Here is a 20,986-nt window from a genome sequence, read left to right as displayed (position 1 = left end):
TCCACCACCATCCTTTTTTGCATTAATCACATTAAAAACTATATTCCAAGGAATCCTCTTCTTTTCTGTGTTCAGGTTATAGAAACTACCTGCCACTGTAGAAGAAGCAACATCACCAAATTCACTTAATTAGACAGTCTAAATTGTGCAGTATTCAATTTACAAGCTATCCACACACTAAAGACTATTTTACCAGAGAATTCTACTAGAGCTTCACAATACCAAACACATTCAAGAATCCTGCAAGCCATTTGAACTGATAAACCAGCAAAACTTATGTGATAAATTCTTAATTAGAAATTTCCTTACCCAGTCATCATCTTGCATATACTTATGCTCTTTCTGGGATTTGATCTTAATCCAACCTAATACATCTGATCTAATTTTGGCTTCCTCCATATCAGTTGTTTCAAAAGCTATCAATCCATTTGCAAGCTGTTGGGTCTGATTACCTATACAAATGATTTTCCAAGTTGCTAGAATATCACAAGAACAATATATAGAGTATGTTTTTTAACAATGATACCTTTATCATGAGAATATAAGTGCCTTACAAACTCTCCTTTAAGCTTTTGAAAGGGCAGTATGATAAACATGCTTTATGGATGGTAGTACAGCACAGCCGAGGAAAATTAATCCAGGAAGCTACAAACCATAAATGAAAGCAGAAGGACTAATCACCAGGCTCTACAGACACCTGTCTAAATTCTGGAGAGGTGCCAAGAGGTACCACAGAAACATAAGACATGTTTCCTTCGTGCTTCAGGGGCCTTCTCTTTTACTCCCTGGTGAAATGCCTGCTCAGTCTTAAAAGATCATTGCCATGTGGCTATTTTGCAGAGCCATAGTAAGACCCGTAGATGAGGACAGATGATGGCAAAAAGGTTTCCTGAACCCTCCAGCCACTTGACATTGGTTGAAGTTCCACAACCTGGAGCCTCTCGAGGAACCTTATAGAAATCAGTATTTGTCTAACAAGGATCAGCATTACAAGAAGTGATGACTGCTTCTGCCTCCCTTTCTCTTGGTTTTATGCCCCTGTAACTCCATGATAGTCTTGATTTCTTCACACATGAAGGCTGCTTGCCCATACACCCTGTCCTTTGATACCCTCAAAGGGAGTGCCAGCTGGATTGCCTGAATAAGTGTGCTTGTTGTGTTTCAAAAGAATGATAATTTTTTAATATAATTACATTTTGCAGACAATAAAGAGAAGCACTAGAACACCGTGAAAGGTGATCATGTTATCACACTTGGCCAGGACATTCTCTAGGGAAGCCTCCATAAAGGAAGGTAAAGCAGGTACTCAAAACAGAAATGAAAGCTTCTGAGTACAACCTCACTCACTTCTACTCACAGAACTCATGAAGCAAGTAAGTTGTCCTTGGTAAGAGCTTTATCATTACTTACACACTGTATCATAATAAAGACATCTTAGTAGCAATTTCATGACATAACAAATTAATTATGCCAATGCCATTTAGTCATGGAGCAGGTTGAAAATAAGAGGTTAAGAAGAGCCAAACTGTACAAGTAAATAATTGCCACTGAAGAACAACTGATGACTGAGTTATTGAATATGATATCTTCTACCTACGGATGTACTGATTTGGCAAGTATTTCCTTTATGCTAATCCTTGAATCTGCAGAAAAGACCACAACCTAATTAAGTAACTGCAAGCAGATTAATCAGTGCACATTTGTTTTTTAAACACACTCTTTAAACTTCTGTCCTAGAAAATACATTATTCAGTAGAGAAAGTCTTTAGATCTGTTCTTAACTTATCCCCTATCCCTTTTGCTAAGATGAACTGAATCCAAAAGGAATCTCTAACCTGTCAGTGACATGCTAGAGTGAAGGATATCACCTGAGCTTGCAGTCTCCTTCCCAACTTCTCGGTCACTGACTGTGACTGTGCTAGCATATAACAACAACAGCAAAAGTAAAAGTTATCTGATGCGTCACATTGACAAAATTTAATAAAAAGTATAGTGACGTGTTCCAATCATGATAACTATATGATGAACCAACTATTCATTGAATTTTTATCTTCTGTAAGATTACAAAATTTACTACCTGGATTGGAAGAAAACTCCACAATTCTTTCATGTGAACCACAGCCCTGATTTTGAGGTGGATTATTGTTGTTTTAACTACCTGATTACATGAAGAATCTTGATTTGTTCACTATGCTGGGACAAGATCAAAGTGATGTAGATAGATATATACAGCTGAGTGGATATACATGACAATTTTATAAAAGGCTGTTCTTCACACAGTACTCATCATCCAGTTACAAATGCTATCCTTGTGTCAGAGAACAATTATTTGAATTTTTCTGGCTCCTTTAGGAGAAAGCAGGAGGAAAGATCAATGGATGCATTAATTCTATCCAATAATCCTGCATATTCCCTCCTGAACAAAATATAATTTCAGTTACGCTGTTACATGGTCAATGCCAAAATGCATTACATTTCATAACTGTCAAATTAAGTAGAGAGGAAAGATATATTACCAAGTTTACCATGCTCTGCAAAAATAACATCATGACTGACAACACACATGTTCGATGCACAAAGGATGCAATTACCTTACACTAATCGTAACTCAGAAGTGCAGAGCTTTCATTATAAACACAAAGCCTCCACATTTTCCAACAGGCAACTTTCTGTGTGGGCTAACATGAGATAAAACTACCCATCCATAATGCAAATGGTAGCTTTAATCATAAATTAAGTTCCTCCTCTGAATCAATGCTCTCTTGAAACATACTCTAATACAGTTGGAATTTCAGGTCCCTGAATAAGTTGAGGCTTCATAGGAGACATTGTAAATCAAGGATCAGTGCAAGAGATTGGTTACAGATTGACCTTTAAAGTGTTCCAGCAAGAGGCTGCTGACAGATCTGTAGTTTGAATCTGTGGGGTTCACAAGCATGATGGTTGTCTTGGGAAGAGATGGCATTCATAATTCCCCAAATTACATCAACATGTCAAAACTGGGCAACACAGTTGATACTACAGGCAGTCATTAGGGAAGGCTTCTTAAAGTGCCATTACTAGGCAGAGGTTGAACAACAAACAGTACCTTTGACAAGTGAGAAAGAGCTCTGCCACCTGAGAATGATAAGAATGTTTTATTAATTTCTTATCTGCAATCACAAAGAAATGTCATAAACCTCTATAACGTCAGGAAAAGCAGCTGCTTCATCCCTGGTGCCAGTTAAGTTCAAATGACATGTGAGAAGTCAAATACCTCAAGAAACAGTTTTCTGGTCAAGCATTAGAAGTAGAAAATCCTGTACTCTTCCTCCCCATCATAGCAATGACCAGCCAGCCAAGACAAGGCAGTGTAGGCTCTGCCTTAGGAAGAGCACAATGTCTCTTCCCTCTGTCTACATGGAAGATGAAGCTAACAAGGGAGAATCTGGGACTACCTTCATCAAGATGAGTGCTATCAGTGCAGCAGCTGTGCCCCTCATGAGTTCTGGAGACTCAGAGGTTTGTCTCTTGGGACACAACCCCCCTTATGACCTCCTTTGGAAGATACTGCTTTGAAGCAATATCTGGTCTGCTGTGTTAGGTTTGTGTGTGGTGGGGGTTTTGGTAGTGGAGGAAGGAGCTACAGCGGTGGCCCCCTCTGAGAAGCTTCTCAAAGCTCCCCTGGCTCCAAGTCAGACCCACCTCTGCACCACAGTGAGAGGGCAGGCTGTCCCCTGCAGCCCATGGAGGTCCACAGCAGAGCAGATGCTGACCTGCAGCCCGTGGAGGATGTTTTCAGTACTATAGGAGATGCATGCTGAACAAAGAAATTTGTATTCCGTTTGAAACAGGTATATTATATGGAACAGGTTTACACATTCTTTTTTCTTCCCCTAACTCCTGGATATTGACAGAGAAAGGAATAACCACACTTCCCTGAATGTATCACACATGTAAAATGGCATGATCAATACCCATTAGAAAAGCACATACAAGTACATTTTAAAGTTAATTTGCTCAATGCTATTTATAAATACCTACTGGATTCTAGATTTTATACTTTGAAACTATACTTCAATTTCTAACTGCTTATCAATATATTCAGATGATTCACCAGATGTTAAGGGAATTACAGGGGAATCTCTGTCTCTCTAATTACAAGAGGTTAAACTAAGCAATGTTTCATACCATTTTGAATGCACATTTAATCCTCATGCTTAAAATTCCCATCACCGACAACACTTATGGAACAGAAATATTTTTCTTTTAACAATACTTTAAAGGAAATTACCTACTTACTCTGTCAAAGACATTAGAAAGACATATCACAGACCCATGTGAACCCTGAACACGTGGACCATAGCTGAATTTATTTTTGCAGACCTTACAGATACATCAAAGAGGAAAAAAAGGAATGAGGTAAAGGAGTTGTTAAAAGACAGGTAGAAGAAAAAAAAATCCGAGATCTGAAAGAATCAGAGGAGGACAGAAGACTGCTCAAGGCATGTCAGGTCTTCAGGAAGAACATCATGGACCATAAAGTCATCAATTTCAGCAGCACTAGAAAATTACATCCTTTAATTAACTATGTCCTGTTCTGGAAAACAATCCTCCTTAAGTGATAGATTTGAGAAATATTTACTCAGCATTTTTGGGGGAACTGAAATCCAGTATTACCAAAGATACCAGGTAAGCAGTCAAAAGGAAACTAACTTTATCTATTGTCCAAGGAGTTGACCTACATCAGCTCTTGTAAAAAGAAAAATCTTACCATGCCATCCAGGAAGAATTTATCTACTGCCACACATTCCCAATACATCAGCTGACTGGGATAACTGTGTTTTCCCTTAGTTTCCGTTCAACTTCTGTTACTGTTTTGAAGATATGTCAAGTATGTCAAACACAAAAACCTTCCTGATATGTTTCACATATCTCATAACAACGGATTGAAATAATCAGAGACTAAAACATGTGCACGCCTGTTTACCCAGATACATTCAAACAAAACACAAAGAATTCTATTATCGCATGTTATAGTTACAACATAATGTCTATGGAACACATTAACTCATCAGTAATGCAAAAAGAAGGCAAATGCATAAATTTAATAAAAAAAAAATAAAATGGTCTAAAGATAGGTTAATTTCAACAGTAAGTCACAGAAGTTCCTAAATGTCTATTAATGTTATCTCTTCAGTCTCTCAGATGTAAACAGATTGAGACATGAAGTAATTCTAACCAGTGTCCATAGACAAACTGCAAAAGCCAGCCATCCCATAGACTTCTCCTTTCATCTGATTTTCCTTCTTTCTCACTCATGTGCTCTCTCATGTTCTTTTAAATTTTGTCTTATGGCTAAAAGGACAGAGAAAAAGCCCTATAGTAAAAATAAGACAACTAAGAAAATTATGTTCTGATGCAGGCAAGGTATTCTGGATTTGGTAAGTTAGAAGAAAAAGAAGATTGTGCTTTAAAGTTTTTACCAGTCTTGGTGAACCCTTCCATTGCAAGCACAGAACCAACCAATCAATTAAAAGAATATAACAGACCAGTTGAATTTTCTGTAGGAACGACCAAATTAGTCAAGCCCATCAAAGTAGTGTGATGCGGGGAGACAGGCCAATTAGAGGGCTCCAACCCTTGAGCAAGTTATATCAGTAACATATAAGAGCTGATCTGCAATAACTCTGTTTATGTGTTCTGAGAATGCAAAAAATGGGGGCGTGGAAAGAACTACCATAATTCCATTTCCTTGAGTTTGTGTAGGTATTGAGAGTAACACATGGAGAACACATGAATCCATGCTTTAAACAAGTGTTAAGTACCATTTTCAGTGGGACTGTATTTGTAGAACCCACATCCTTCTTACATTCTTGGGTATCCTTCAGGAAAATAATCTACTTATGAAGCATGAAGCTCTAATAATCCCTGCAATAGTTATACAAAAAATACAGAAATTGATCTGACATTTTGCTTGACACAGTAATGCTATACAAACTGGCCACAATATAATAACTGGTAAGAACCAGCAATGACATTTTAATCAAGTATTTTGTTTGCTCTCAAAATTATATGCAAAATCCCCTGTTATATTTTGTATTTGTTTTCCGCAATGTTATCCAGATGCAAGAAAGTAGGAATATCTCCTGTCATTAGGATACAGAAACAAAAACATGAAAACAAACAAAATGTTTGCATAAAATTCAACCCTGAAAATTTGCTTACCACCAGCAAAAAATTGCCGCAAAAGCCTGGATTAGTCCATAATGATTTAAAACATAACAAACAAAAAAATCCCTTCAGATCTTATGAAAAGTTAAAAAAGGGGAAAACACAAACATTCTCTAGTCCAGTCTGTTCACTTCATATCAATATTAATAATTTTTATAAGAAGGTGTCTCTATAAAGTACTCTGTGGAAATAAAGTTTAATTTACCTATTGAAAGAAAATTGAAAGTCTTTTGCAGCTTCTACTATTTAATCACATTATTCTTATATGCAGTCTGGTGCTTTTTTTTTTTGCACACCTTATCCAAGAACACGACACCATGGTAGGTGATGCCTTAGGTTCACCAATCAAGCAACTTTCGAGCTGCTTTGCACCATCTGAGAAGCTCTGTGTAGATGGAAGTAACATACTGAGGACCTGTGCTGCTGTTCCTGTTCAGAAAAGGTTACAGTCTATAAGGCCTAATCAAAGCTCACAGGATTTTGTGGAAAGATTTTCACTGACTTCAGAAAGTTTTTATCAGGCTCCCAGATAAGAAGAGACATGAAGGTAGAGCTAGAAATAAAGTGAAGGATTAAAATAAAATTGCAAATTATATTGTATAGCAAAAATATAGCTTTACCTTTTTTAAAGCATACTTAAAAATTCATGCACATACCATTCATTATCACTTCTCTATCACTAAGTTAAATGAAAATCAGACTTGTGAGTTGCTCAAAGACAGAAGTTAAATCTATGCAGAGTTGACTGGAAGGGCCGCTGGGCTACCACAGGTGATAAATGTATTTGCTAAGGAAAGAGGAAAAACTACTTTTTTTTTTTTTTTTCATATATAGTCTGCTTACACAAAGTACAAGAGATTACTGGGCTTCTGAAGCACATGACGCTTTCAGTGCAATTACAATACAAACAAGAGGATCACAATATTTTTTTTAAGAATTCAATTTATCCTAAGCTTTAGTCCAGTGAAAAGATACTATGAAGGAATTATTTAATACACATGATTTTGAAAAATTAACATGGAGTTCTCCGTACTGTACTTTGCATGATTGAAAACAAGTACTCAGCCATGAAATCCTTATGTACAAAGAAATGTACCTTAAAACTTGCCAATTTCCTGCACATTTCTCATTTAGTTTTTCTATTCTGTACCCTTAAGACATTTTAAAGACAGTTTCCTTTCCCATTAGCATATCTCTTTACAAGTGCCTATGCTGGAATTAGTGCTTAAATACAGTAGTTAACTTTAAACAAGCACAAAAATGTTTTGGACAAATGAAATAGTAATGCTCAGAAGCAGTTCTCAGTGTGTGTCTCTAAACACGCATAATTGGGTGGTCAGATGGAGATCAAAGAAGGCAAAAGCACAGTTGCCCTGCTTGCCCCAACAATTATCTTGGGCACTATGAGAACAGAGCTGTGCAGCAGATCCCAGCTGCTTAACTAATGCAAGATTTAACACTATTCACTGTATTCAGTGCAAACACTCTGGGGAATTTTAGTTTTATTTGAATTCCAGTATGTAATACTAGAACAGCCACTGTACTGACAAGAAAACAGTGTGAAAAAGTTTGCGCGCTAGGCTGTAAATCCTTTTCTCTCCCTTTAAATTCCTTCAATATGCTTAAATAACAATGAATATAATTAATAATAATGTTTCACAGTTTATCTTTCACCATTAAGGTTTTAAAAGATTTTAGTGGAATATCAAAGATCACACTCCAAAATTAATCTGAACTCAGATACGACTGCAAATGTGGATCTCCACTTAAAGCATGTAGGACTTCTGAGAAAAGCCAGGAAAGAAAAATCAAGTACTTTTTCCTAAAAGTCTGCATTACTGTTTGAATCTAGCAAATTTATGGGACTGAAAAGTAATTTCTGAAAAACTGTAACACCGGCCAAAACTCCCTCCCAGCTGACATCTTCTAAAGTAGGTGTTGTTGTGACATTGATAACGAATAGGTTCTGTGAGAGAACTTTCAGAATTTACAGAGCTCTGGTTTTAATCTCATTCACACTGGCACAATACTAGAATTACTTCCTAGTAGCCTGTCTTTAATTTCTTAACAATTCAGTCACAGTTAAATCTCATCTAAAGCCTAGGCCTCACTTGCTGTTATTATTAGAAGAAACAACAGTCAGTGGAGTAGTATCAACATAACAGGAGACTCCGGACTTATCTTTTACTTGAGGAAGACCTCAAAGAACAAACAGAACATACAAGTTTCTTATTAGAGGCATGGTAGATGAGCAAGTAGCTCTCAAAGCTCGTTCAGCTTCAGAATTGCCAAAGCATCTCTGCTGCTTCATCCAGGCCTTCTAAGAGGCCAGTAAAAAAAAAAAGTTCAAACATAGAGGCAAAACAGAGGGCAGCACCTTCACAATACTTGCTTCATATATGGGGCTGCTTCCATACACTCAGCTTACAGTGTAAGTAGTACTACTCTGAGTGTCTGCTCCCACACCAGATACACATCCCATTTGCTACACGCACATAAAGGGTACAGATTTGAACCCTATGGCTACTGGCTAGACAAGAATCTTACTCCTCAAGGACAGGAGTTGTACATAGCAGAAAATAAAGAGGCTTTTACAAATATGACCCTCTAGTTCTTAAGAACCAAAGGTCTTAAGTACCAAAGAGCCACAATCAAGAAGATGGCAACTCTGCAAAGACCCAGCATATCTGAGTGAAGACATGAAAGCAGCAATTTGGAAAACAGCTAATGCAATCAGTGTGAAACAGAAATCATCAAGTGCAGAGGTTATGCTTGTATCTGTCCAAAGAAGATGACATTCTGTTAAGTATTATGTCTTCAGTAGCTGCTGCTGTTGTTGTCAGAACAGAACTGGCTAGCAGGTAGAGATCAGCCTTTTTGAGCTATTGCCTGATAGAGCCTTTACAGCCTATTTTCTTGTCTCTTGTTTTGGGTCTGCCCTGATACCGGGTATGGACAAGGAACAACCACAGGAGCAAAAATAAGTTAACACTTGTAAATGAAATAATCATTCTTTCCATTCCCAAAACAACATCATTTTTTACAGAGACAATTAAATTACTAACGATGGAGGAAGGACAGAAAAGTTCAGTAGGGATTTCTTTTTTATCAACATAAGCAGACTGATGGCCTTGTACTGTGTGAGAAAAAGGAACTACTTTCTAAAGCAGCACAAGCCAATTTCTAAACTGCCACTAGAAAGGATTGAACACCGTATTTCTAAAAAACAACAATCCCATGTACTCTGCAAACACATGTAATATGTGCCAATAATAAAACAGCTGGTAGATTTTACTGTCTTTCAGAAAGCACTATTTCTAAACGGGATTAAGAAAGGTTACTACTCAATGGGATGCTAATCTGTTCCTTTTGTGATCTAGGAATACAACATCTTTTGTGGTAATACTTGATGATAACAGATTGTTAAAAAGTTTTTAAAAAGTAAGGCAAGAACAGGCAAAAATTTGGTGAACTAAGTGAGCTGCTCAGTAGGCGGCCTATTAAAACAAATCCCATGTTTCAATACGTCCAACTGCAAAGTTTTACAGAGATTTTATCAACATATAAAGTAGACAGTATGTATGGAATGTGGCACTTTGTCCTGGAAGCTGCATTTCTGAAATGGATCTATTATGCAAAGCAGAAAAAAATATCAATAATAAATAATTTTCCACTGCAATACTGCAGCTAGAGAATCCTGTGTTTTACAAAGGGGAGAATAGCAATTAGGAACTTCAGGGTTATTTTACTTCTCTACATTACTAAGAATCAGAACCCAGCACACAGTTAAAAATGGTCTTTGAGAAAGCAGGGTAGATACAGCAAAAGGGACACAAAAATAATTACTGCCTCACTGAAAAGGTATTTCGTATTAGGAATTAAGTACATATAGATATCTACATTGTGTAAAATAATGCTGTGGCAAGAAACCTGACCAGTGTAGCTTCCAAAGAGATTTATGTAACAAAGCAGCACGGTGCAGAGATACAGGTTTGGATCCTGACTGGACTTCAAAAGCTCAGTCAAAAGAAAACCAAAAGGTACTTTGCAGAGTAGAAATATTTTTTTCTAGGAGAAAACCAAGAGTGACAAACAACTCTTCAATCTAGCACTGGTGTGAGAAGAATGTGTAGCCCAAAGGCGAGGCTAGACTACTCCAGCTTTTTTGAATACACACATTTTCCTCAGTGAGGATGATTAACTACTAAAATATATTATCATGGAAAGTTATGCTTTTCCTTTTACTTATTTATGCTTTTAATCTAAAAATCAAGCCCATATATTCTGTGACGTGTTAGTTCAAGTAAGAGCCTTCTGGACTTGGTAAAATAACTGAGAGAAAGCATCAGGGATACAGAGCAGAAGAAAGAACGTTATCTGGTGGTCCCCTTTGGCTGAAAACACTTGGCTTTAAGACTTTACAGGAAAAATGTCTGGTATCAATGTACCTTTTTTTGTTGTTGTTGTTGTTTTTTTTTTTTTAAACACCACAGAAGACATCATATCAAGGAACTAACAGAAGGCTGCAAAATTAGATTGGTGAGGGAAGAAGAGAGCAGCCAAAACAGCATTAGGAAGTGAAGAATGGAAAGGAGACTGAAAAACTTGGTTTGGGAAGGAGAGGTACCTTGCTGCTGTGGTAGTTCAAAAAGGTAAGGATTAATGATAGAACCTAGTAGTGTCAGAGCACATAAATGAAAATGAAACTGAAAATGTTCATATAGGGATGACTATTAGCCTCCACATCTTTCTGACTCTCACTCAGGCCCATCAAGCAACTCAAGATGTAAATAATGTTCATATACATAGTGGGGAGGCAAAACAGACAAACTTGTGAATTAAAATGTTCTTGTGCTTTGCAATTTAACTGTTCTCTTCCAGGTTAGGCATCTGACATTATACAGGGTTAAAAGTAAACTTTGCTAACCGTAGTGGTAAAAACCACTTCATTCTCTTCCTCTTACTATATTACCAAACGCCATATCCTTTATCTGTCTCCTCTACTCCAGACTGAACAGTACCAAATCCTTTAACCTTTTTTCTTACTGGTCAAGCTTTCTAGATCTCTGGTGATTCTCATTTCTTCCCCCAAGACAGTTTCTCTACACCTTCACAAATTCAAGCTTTGTATAGGAAGTCTGGTATGGGACATTTTATCACTGAGTAGAACAATTATGTCCTGTATCTTAAAAATAATACAGCCATACAGTTCTTCTATTCTAGAATGATTGTCCTCTATGACACTGTTTAAAAAAAAAAAAAAAAAAAAGTCTTGTATCAGCAGAAATGGTATCCAGCACCTCAGAGGGGAGGAATAAAATAAAAAATAAATAAAGCCTTGTATTCAGGTGTGTAAATCTATTCATTTGGAAAATCTGGCTTTAGAATTGAAAACACTGTAGAGTACATATCTTGAAACATCAATAGATGAAGGGGTGAATCAAAGTCATGTCAGAAACACTTCAATGTCTGCATTCCACAATTGCTCAGGTTCTCTCCTTTCAGAAGAAACATAAGGCCTTTGCAGACAATTGTATCAACATAAAGCCTCCCCACCTAATGGCTTTTCATTCTTGAGGTCAACACAGGTAAAATGCATCATTCAGTGCTGTCAAGCGTGACAGCAAATTAGAGCACACCAAAAACACATTAAAAACAGAAGGCATTTTCCCACTGAATTCAAAAGATTCCTGCAGGGCACATAATTTGACAGGCTTTCTTGCATAAGATTTCATACATCCTTGCTGACTAATGTTTTCAAACGTCATTAAAAGTACAAAGCTTTTGTACAACCCTTAAAATTCTATTTAACTCAGGAGAAGTGTAGTTTTGGGTTTGTTTTAAGGCTGCTCAAAAATGGCTCACCAGTTGGAAATTCTTTGCCTCTTAGATGATGCATCTTTGTGCCTGAAAGTGGTGAAATTAAACCACTGCAACATCTTTTGCAAGGTCTGCAAACTGTTCTCAGATTTGGGGATGTGAGGAGATATGTGCACGAAACCTGCCTACTGAAAAGCAGAATTATTTAGCAAGAGAATGGTACACTAACTTGCATATGGTAACACAAAGTTGATTTGTAAAATCATTAGTAAAATTATGGGAAATACTACCTACATGTAAGAGTAGACAGTTGTGTTCGATCAATACAGTCATTAACACAGACAAGCCTCACCAGATATTAAGCTTGACCAGTAATTACATTCTGCCAGTTAAGTGATCAAATTCAAACCAAGGATTGCTAACAAGCTGCCGGAATTGCCTTATTTCAGTATGTGTTACAAAAGGAAACAACAAAACACCATTTAATTCTGCTGAGAAATTAATTCTTCACTTGCACGTTGTGCATTAAGAATACCTACTCTTAAGCGACCAGATATCATAACATTTCTAGATTTTATAAGCAAGCATGTGACTTACTATAATATTGTATTAGCATCTGCAAGAACTGTGTAGCTCACAATTACAAAAAACTGTATTCTTGTACCAGTATTCTTGAGGTGCCAGTTTCAATCAAAACCCTAAGAGGTTATTCAGAATTAAGGAGCCATACTCTTTGCCTAGAAAAACATTAACAAGCTTAAAGATAAAAGGCTGAAGCTCCTTATATCAGCCTCAAGGAAGCTTGGATCGGCCCCTGGGTGAACTCCCTGGCTGAAGAGTCTAAGCCTTTGGAAAGCAAAAGCTAAGAAAAAAGGTGGAAAAATCACATATTACCAGAAAACTGCCAGGTTTTCCTTAGGGTTTTCGCCCAACAAACCTTCCCCATGCAATTTATTTGCAGTAGCACCAAAGACTGGTGGAGAAGGCCTCTGAGTAAAATCCCAGGCCAAGTAGAATTAATAGCAAAGCTCCTGCTAAATTTAGCAGGGTCAGATTTTTCACTGTATTGACCTGAGACCACATCAAGCAAAATACACAGAACGAAGTCACACTTCAGATCATATTCTGAATTTTTTTTTTACAGAGCTGTTTTTTTGTAGCCAGAAGTACACAATACAATATTTTCTTTAGTATTTTATGGATTGCAAATACTCTTTAGTGCATTTCTGTAGGATTCCTTTATTCAATGTGAATTCTAAATTTTAAAATCACATTCCACATGAGGTTTGAAAGAAGCCTGAACTAGTCCCACAAAGTTCACATCAGAAAAACATTGCAGCTTTCAGTAAGGGAAAACAAGGTCTAGAGGGCATCAATGACAGAAGTGTCAAAAGCTTAAGCGTGCTAAAAAAGTACAAAAAAAAAAAGTGAACTCCACAGGTAAATTAAACAGTTCTTCATTTAAAATATCACTGAACATAAACCAGGTGGAGAGGCATTGGAGTAACCAAGTCTAACTAAGCTGATCTTTGCATTAAAAATAATAAATTCTTCCAAAATCAAATATGGTAAAGTCACAAATAACCACACTAAGTTTACTGCATGTCATTGCTCCATTACAAATCTTTGAACAAACTTAACACTATGCTATCTGTATACTCACACCGGAATAATTCATTTAAACCAGCTCAAGCTTACCTACCTCAATTTACACCAACATTTGTTCTGTGAAATGAACCGCAGGCTAACCCTCAACAGTCACAAATGAAAACTGTCAGCATGCACTATAGTTAGTAGGTGAAAATTCTAGTACTTCTACCCAAACCTTCAGTTTAATGGCAGGAATGGGAAGTTTCCTCAAGTTAGAGGGATCGACTTTTCTGAAAGCTGACAGCCATTCTCTCTCATATATGTCACTGATAAAGGCTTCCCAGCAGTTCTCTTAAATAGCAGAACAAGTAGTTATCCAGATGAAGAACCTACAGGAATCTTTCTTACCCTTAGGTTAGACAAAATGCTATTATTCATAAAGTATAGTCTCCCATTAAAGAGTGAAACTTCTGCCTGGAAGAACCTGATTGCATTTGTGCAAGCGAAGCGATGAGACGAGAAAAATGCACGCATCTTCTCCTCACATTCGATACACACATGTTTCAGTGCTCAGCTTCCTTTCTACTGATGCAAAATTGAATGCTTTTAAAAGGACATTATAAGCTAGAACATAAAAACATAGAAAATAGCAGCCTCTTTCTTGAGTGTTGCTGAAGCAGTTGCAAATTGTACTAAAGCAGTGTGCATTCTCTCTTCCTGCTGGCCCTTCAGGTGTTTTTTTCCTGAGTTGTACAACAGCAATTACAGTTGTGTCTTCTTTCAGGCATTCTCTTGGTAGGTAAATGCCCCTGAGGGAATATATTTGATGTATTTCTAAGCACCAAAACCATCAAAAGACTAATCCAGGTAGAATTTCTTTTACAAGCATTTCCTTGTGCTATAGCAGTAATGACAGCATTGCCTTTTCAACCTTCTTTCCCCACCGAACAAGTTTTAAGTGAATTTCCAGATGTTACTCGCTCAGCACACCTTCCCATAACCATGTACTCTTCCTGTAGTTGTGCCAGTCATGCCAGCATACAACCACCCTTCAGTCAGTACATACTTTCATTATAAGCAGAGCTGCACACATTTATTGCCACGGCTTTTCTTACTCTGTTGATATCTGGAACAGACAGATGTTGAAGAAATCTAGCTGAAAGAACCACTCCATTTAGCAAAGACTGAAAGTGCTATTAATGAAAACATCTAGTAACTGACTCCCTGGGTGTATAGGGAATAAGAATTGCCATCTGTTCAATCATGTCATTCCTTTTCGCCATTGTTTCTCATCACTATTATATTACCCCACTTAGTCATGCCACAAAGACTTGTTTATTGATCAAGTGACAGCAAAGATGTCTATAAGAAACACAGCATTTCACAGCACCTTTTCCTATGTGCTAAGTGAAATGTGAGCAAAATTAGATGAAGAATACATCTCCAATCTTTCTTAAATGAATAGCCCCATTTGATTTTAATTGCATCGGTTGCATACTACTTCAAAAATAGATAGAAAATAATAGGCTTGTGAAATCTAGTTTGTTTTATCCATCCCCCTCAGCTGGCCAGTGTTCAACCTTTTTCTTTCAGCATAACCAGAAGAAGCACAAACCAAAAGCCATTTTCAGCCTGTCATAGCTTTGTCTTCCAATTACTGTACTGGCTCCTAAATGAGAAGATCTTTCCAGCTGTAAAGTTGCCAAGGATACAAAGTGCCAGCCATAGGGAATGGGTTGGTGCATTCTTTGCTTATGGAACAGGTCTTCCAGTTTCCTGAAGCCCGGTGAAACAACAGCTGAATGATTTGCTCTCAAATAGAAAAGATATCATTTTCTTCCAGCTGTGAACACGCAGTGCACATTCCCAGATGCCTACTATTGTATCTTCATTTGTAAACATGAGAAACTTGCCCCTGACAGGATCACAATGAACCAGAGGTGTGGTTGATCTAATATTGAAAATGTTTTTAATGTCCCTATTGCTACATAATCTCTCATATATGAGGAAAGTGACAACACCAAACAAATGGTTCTAAATGTTCATTTACTTCTTGGACAACTGAAAGAAAACATGTCAACATTGCATTGTTTTGCTAACTGACACTCACAGTGCACTGCCCAAAACCATTAGGTGTTGCCCTACAGATGGAAAAAAGAAAACACTGGAAGTCATATCCAAGGTGTTTGTGTTTATCTTCAAGTCAAAACGAACAGGTTCACCTCAGCTGATCAAAACGTCTCATCTAACCAAAGTGAAAGATAGTCCTTAAACCATAACAGAATGCTTATTTCTCAGGCACATACTTATCTGTGGCTGGACTGGTTTATAGCAAATGGTGGACATAAACCTACAGTGATTTATACTGCTACAAGAAGCCAAACAGACTGGTTATAGATAGAATGTAACAACTGGTTTTCAAGAGATCAAGATTTAAATTTCCTGGATTGCAATAATTAGAACAGGAAGCCTTACCAAACTCAAAGAAGCTAATGCTTTTCAGTGACTATTCTTGTAACTATGAATGTGGATTTCTTTCATCAAGTCTACCCATTTAGAACAAAATATTTTAATGGTGTTCCAGACTTGTTTTGAGACCTATTAGGAAATACTCATAAATTTAACTTTCTGTCAAATGCTGTGTTAGAATGCTATTCAGACATGTTCTATACACTGAGGATTACATCAAACTACTCAGGAAATTTACAGAGATTATTGTGACGGCATATCCTCACACAAAAGTTACTTAACTGTCTCACAAACTTATTTTATGAATCTTCCTGTCTGCCTTATTTAAAGAGGAACTGGTGTCAAATCTTGATGAATTCTCCATGACCTTAATAAATGTGGATGATTGGGGAAAAAATTGCAGCCTTGAGGAAAAAAACAATACATATACAGAAAACACTCAGATTTTAAAGTAAGATTCATCAAAGGAACATACACAAAATTCAACATACAGTTGATATGAAAAAATCACTGGTCCTCTAAAACAGCAACGATCTATACAAAACAAGGATGTGCTTCTGTTTAAATAAGAGCAAAGTGGACTTAACCAGTCTAATCCTACCATTTGACCCGCCTCTCAGCCGTGATCTAGATCAACTGAACTCTCTTTACTTAACAAAGGTTAGCATTAATTTTCTCTTTTGATCCAGTAGTTGGCCATGATTCCAAAACCATCAGTGTTCCACCTTACACTGCTGAAATTTTGTAACTTGCAGAGCCCACCATGAGGGCTTGACTGTCACTGCCAACAGTTCTCCATAAAGGCCACTGAACAAACCGTGTTGTGACAACAGTACATCCCACTAAGAGTTCACAGCCTGCTATGGCAGTTTGCATTAATGGTGACATTAACCATTAACAAAATATCCTGATTTGTGTTCCTATGTGTTCATGGCACTTCTACATTTTACTTAAAAAGAAACATTAGATAACTTGTTTATTTAGTGTGAACGATCTTCCAGGTGGTATAATTCAAAAATATATATAATTAAGCATCTTAATCTTACCACTGTCTTCAATGGAGAAATAGAAGATGTCACTGGTAGCATTATCACCTTCCTTCAGGACATAGCTGATCCTCATTTCATCAATATCAGCTAAGAAAAGAATATGATAAATGAATCAGCACAGAATTTTACTACAGAATATAGGACATAGTTCATTCTACCTTTACTGTTTATTTACTAATAAATTGGCTAATCTGTGGGTAAAACATTTCAGCTACCAAACTTGTATAATGTGGCATGGCTTCTTACACTGGTCTATACTCAACAACACAACATAAATTTAGTTATTAGCTCAAAGGACAATGGCAAAAAGACAGCGAGATATAGTTTTATCATAAGTATTTATTTTTAAATACTAAAGTCACATCCTTGTTTCAGCACATTAGGACAACTTACCTTGCTATAACTAAATTGAATCTGCTGGGAGTAAAGATCTGCCCATTTTTTAAAGATCAGTTTAGCTTCAATCAGTTTTTAAAGCTTTTCTGTGACACAAAAAACTGTTGTAGGTACATTGGGAGTGAATATGAGAATGTATTAAACAAATATAAATAGGTCTAAAAGTATTAAAAATTTTGATCTGATATTCCCAGAGACTAACAGAAAACCATGAGGATATTTCTATTACCCTTAAAGTTGCAGGTGTATTATCCTGTGCCACATTTCATCAGTATGAAGACTTCTCTGGAGTTTACTACTTTTGCTTTTATTTTAGTTAAATAAACAACAATTTAATTTGATATAAAAATGTTTGGGATATACCTAAATGTTCTTTATACTTCATTAAGCTGCTCTTGAGCTATTTCTGATCTGTTAAGAGACTTACTCCCCTGGTGTTATCTGTTGCTCTTCTTCTGGCCTGGCAGATTTGGGTTCTTTCTGCCAACTGAAAATGCATGAAACATTGTTGAATGAATGGCAAATTTTTCCACAACACTGTAGCTTGGCAGACGAACTGCAGACTTTTAAAAATAAATTGTGTTATCATACTCTTAACAGCTAGAACCTGTCTGGTGGGGATGATGACAATGGAGAAGAACTGGTGAGGTGAGAAGTTCACACCGCCAGCGCACTGGAAAGTGAATCTGTCCTCCATGGGCTCTACCCCTTTGTGAATGCTCTGCACATAGTTGACATGGCCCAGACGAACATCTTTCATGGAAAAAGCACTAATGGCAGTACCGGCTCTAGGCTTCTCGGACCCTGGGGCTGGAGAGACATTGTCCAAATATCCTGAAGTGGACTGAACTGTGACAATGCACAAAACGTCATCTCTGGGAGTATCTACATCCTTCACATCCAGCTGATCCAGAGTTAGAGTACTCTTCCCTCCCTCAAGGACACTGAGTGGCTCTGCCGCAACCATCACTTTGGGTTCAATGCTGTCCACAGGCAATATAGTTACAGCCACATGCACTCTTTGTACCGTGCTGCCTCCCACCACCTGTTCACGGGAGAGGTCATAAATGGTGAGATTGAAGGAATCGTACCTCTTTTTCAAGCCAATCTCTCCACTGGTGTGAGCATAGGCTACTGCTCCGCTGATGAGGTCATGCTGGGTAAACTTTTCTGATCGTACTCCACCCACAAGGATGTCACCCAGCTTGGGTGGGTCCTGCACAATGAAGGTCAGCATCAAGTCATCCGTATCCACATCCATACCCTGGATAAGTGAAGTAGTAATTTCAGTAGCATCATTTTCCAGGACATCAATGGTTGCTCCCACTCGTTTGTGTCCACCAGGGAGAGCAATAGTTGGGTTTTCATCATCCACGGGCTGCACCGAAATCTTGACTGTGATTGGCACATGATGGACTCCATCACTCACTTCCAACTGATAAGAATCACTGGCAAACTCATCACCGCTGTGCTTGTAGGAGATGCGCCCACCAGCAATATCATCTAGCAAGAAAGATTCCCCTTGCACCAGCAGACCCTCCTCCAGATAATGTAGATGGCCATGCTCTGGAGATTGAGTTACAGTGAAGACAATCTGGTCTGCAGACGTATCCTCATCTGTAGCATCCAGTTGATCGCTGGTGAGAAGGAAACTGTTTCCCTCAAGCACAGTAAAGCCTGTATTGGTGATTTGAAGTGGCTGGTTGTCCACCGGCTGCAGGAAGAGAGTAAAGGTACCTTGCAGTGAATTGCCAGCCAAGTCCTCTACAAGGAAGGTGAACTGGACCACCCACGGTGTGATCCCCAGCTCCTGCTCCGGGGGTCGATATGCCACCTTGTGGTGGTTGACCTGGGCTTGGGTGAAATGTGTAATGGACGTCTCCGGACTGTCGGCCAACACAATCTCTCCAGTGACCACAGAGTGGTTCTCATCTGTGTCACTTGGGGGTGTCAGTAAAGTGTACTTCAGCTCCCTGTCATTCATATCCAGGTCAGTGTACCGTAAATTGTGCTTCTTAAAGACAGTCAGCTGGTATTCCTGCACTGTTATCTGCAGGCTAGTACCTGGGTACAGTGCAGGTGGCAGGTTGTCTACTGGTTGGATTTTGACAGTGAGCACATGTTCCCCTGACTGGTTAGGGGGGTCGTTGTCATCCTGCAGCTGGAACACGATGTGGCCCATCACTAGGCTGACGTTGTGAGCTCCCCTGCGCCTGAAGAACAGCCTCCCATCGAGGATGTCCTGCTGCAGCCACTCGCTCACCACCCTCTCATACACATCTTCATCCTCCACAAAGCGCCAAGGGGAGGAAGAGGAGTCACTCTCCAACCTTGCACCGCTCTCTTTGCTCTCATAAGATGCTGGTTGCTCTCCCTGACGCAACAGCAGCTCACCAAAGCGGTGGGAGTGAGGTAGGGGCACTGCAGAGTCCCCAGCCAGGACAAATCGGATAGAGCTATCGTCAGAGTCAACGTCAGTGGCACTGAGGACAAAAGGTGAGATTTGGACAGTCTGGTGCTCACTCAACACCAGCCTGGTATTTGCATTCAGCAGCGGTGGCTGATCATCATTGGGAGCAATGGTGTTCGGGTACAGAAATTCAACCTGGTGCTGCCTGTCTGCCATGCAGAAAACAATGTTGTCGCTGTAGCTGTTGTCACTGCCATCGTGCTGGTAAATCACCTGCCCTGCAGCTAGCTCTGCAGCAGTGAAGTACTTGCGGCTGGGTGGCACACCCAGTACCTCGAGCTTCCCATATCGCAGGCCCCGCATGACCCAGACCTTCACCTCTTTCAGATTGTCCTCATCGCTGATCTCCAAGTTGCCAGACAGAGGCCGTGACTGGCCCTCAAAGAACATCAGCTGCAGGCCAGCCACACAATCGAAAGTGGCCACAGGGGCCAATGTGTTCATGGGCTTTACCAGGATCATGAAAGCAAAATGCTCTAAGGAGGCGCCGTCAGGGTCCAGCACCTCCATTTCCACCTGGAAAAGCCGCTCCCGGTTGGAGTCCAGGGTAGGGGGCTGGTAGGCAATCTTCAGCTCCCTCACCTCCTGCTGCGAGGAGAAGGCAAGGAGGGGGCGGCTGGGGTCATCAGTGCTGAGCAGGAAGCCTTGCTGCCCTGGGTCATCAGGCCAGACCGAGATGAGGTTGAAGACCAGGAGGTCCGGGGGAGTCTCTAGGTCCTGAGCAGCCAGCATATCCAGGGTGAGGGCTGTGAGCGCGAACTGGTCCACCTCCATCATAAGCAGCGCCAGGAAGCTGGGCTTGGGCGGTGTGTTGTCAGCCCCTCCGTGGGTCCGCACCAGCACCTGGAAATACTCCCGCTGCCCCGGGCCGGCGGCAGGCAGCACCGACACCCGCGCCGGGACGCGGTCCCGGCCGGGGGAGGCGGTGACCGCCGTGTGCTGGTAGCGGATCCCGGCTCGCAGCACGGCGGAGCAGCCG

The 20,986-nt window shown here is 39.2% G+C and overlaps 1 protein-coding gene across 1 annotated transcript in view; it reads right to left on the bottom strand.

Annotated features, from left to right (window-relative positions):
- Nucleotides 1–20,986, bottom strand: part of LOC104362215 (FRAS1-related extracellular matrix protein 2-like) — a 53,559-nt gene that overhangs the window by 31,624 nt on the left and 949 nt on the right. Inside the window, 2 exon segments of the mRNA XM_042796874.1 lie at nt 17,139–17,228; nt 18,129–20,986. Coding sequence (XP_042652808.1) covers nt 17,139–17,228; nt 18,129–20,986 — 2,948 coding nt within the window.

Source organism: Tyto alba, unplaced genomic scaffold (assembly GCF_018691265.1).
Source record: "Tyto alba isolate M040663 unplaced genomic scaffold, T.alba_DEE_v4.0 Super-Scaffold_23, whole genome shotgun sequence".
NCBI lineage: Eukaryota > Metazoa > Chordata > Aves > Strigiformes > Tytonidae > Tyto > Tyto alba.
Note: the sequence above shows the minus strand (reverse complement) of the source record. Positions and strands in the feature narration are given on the sequence as shown.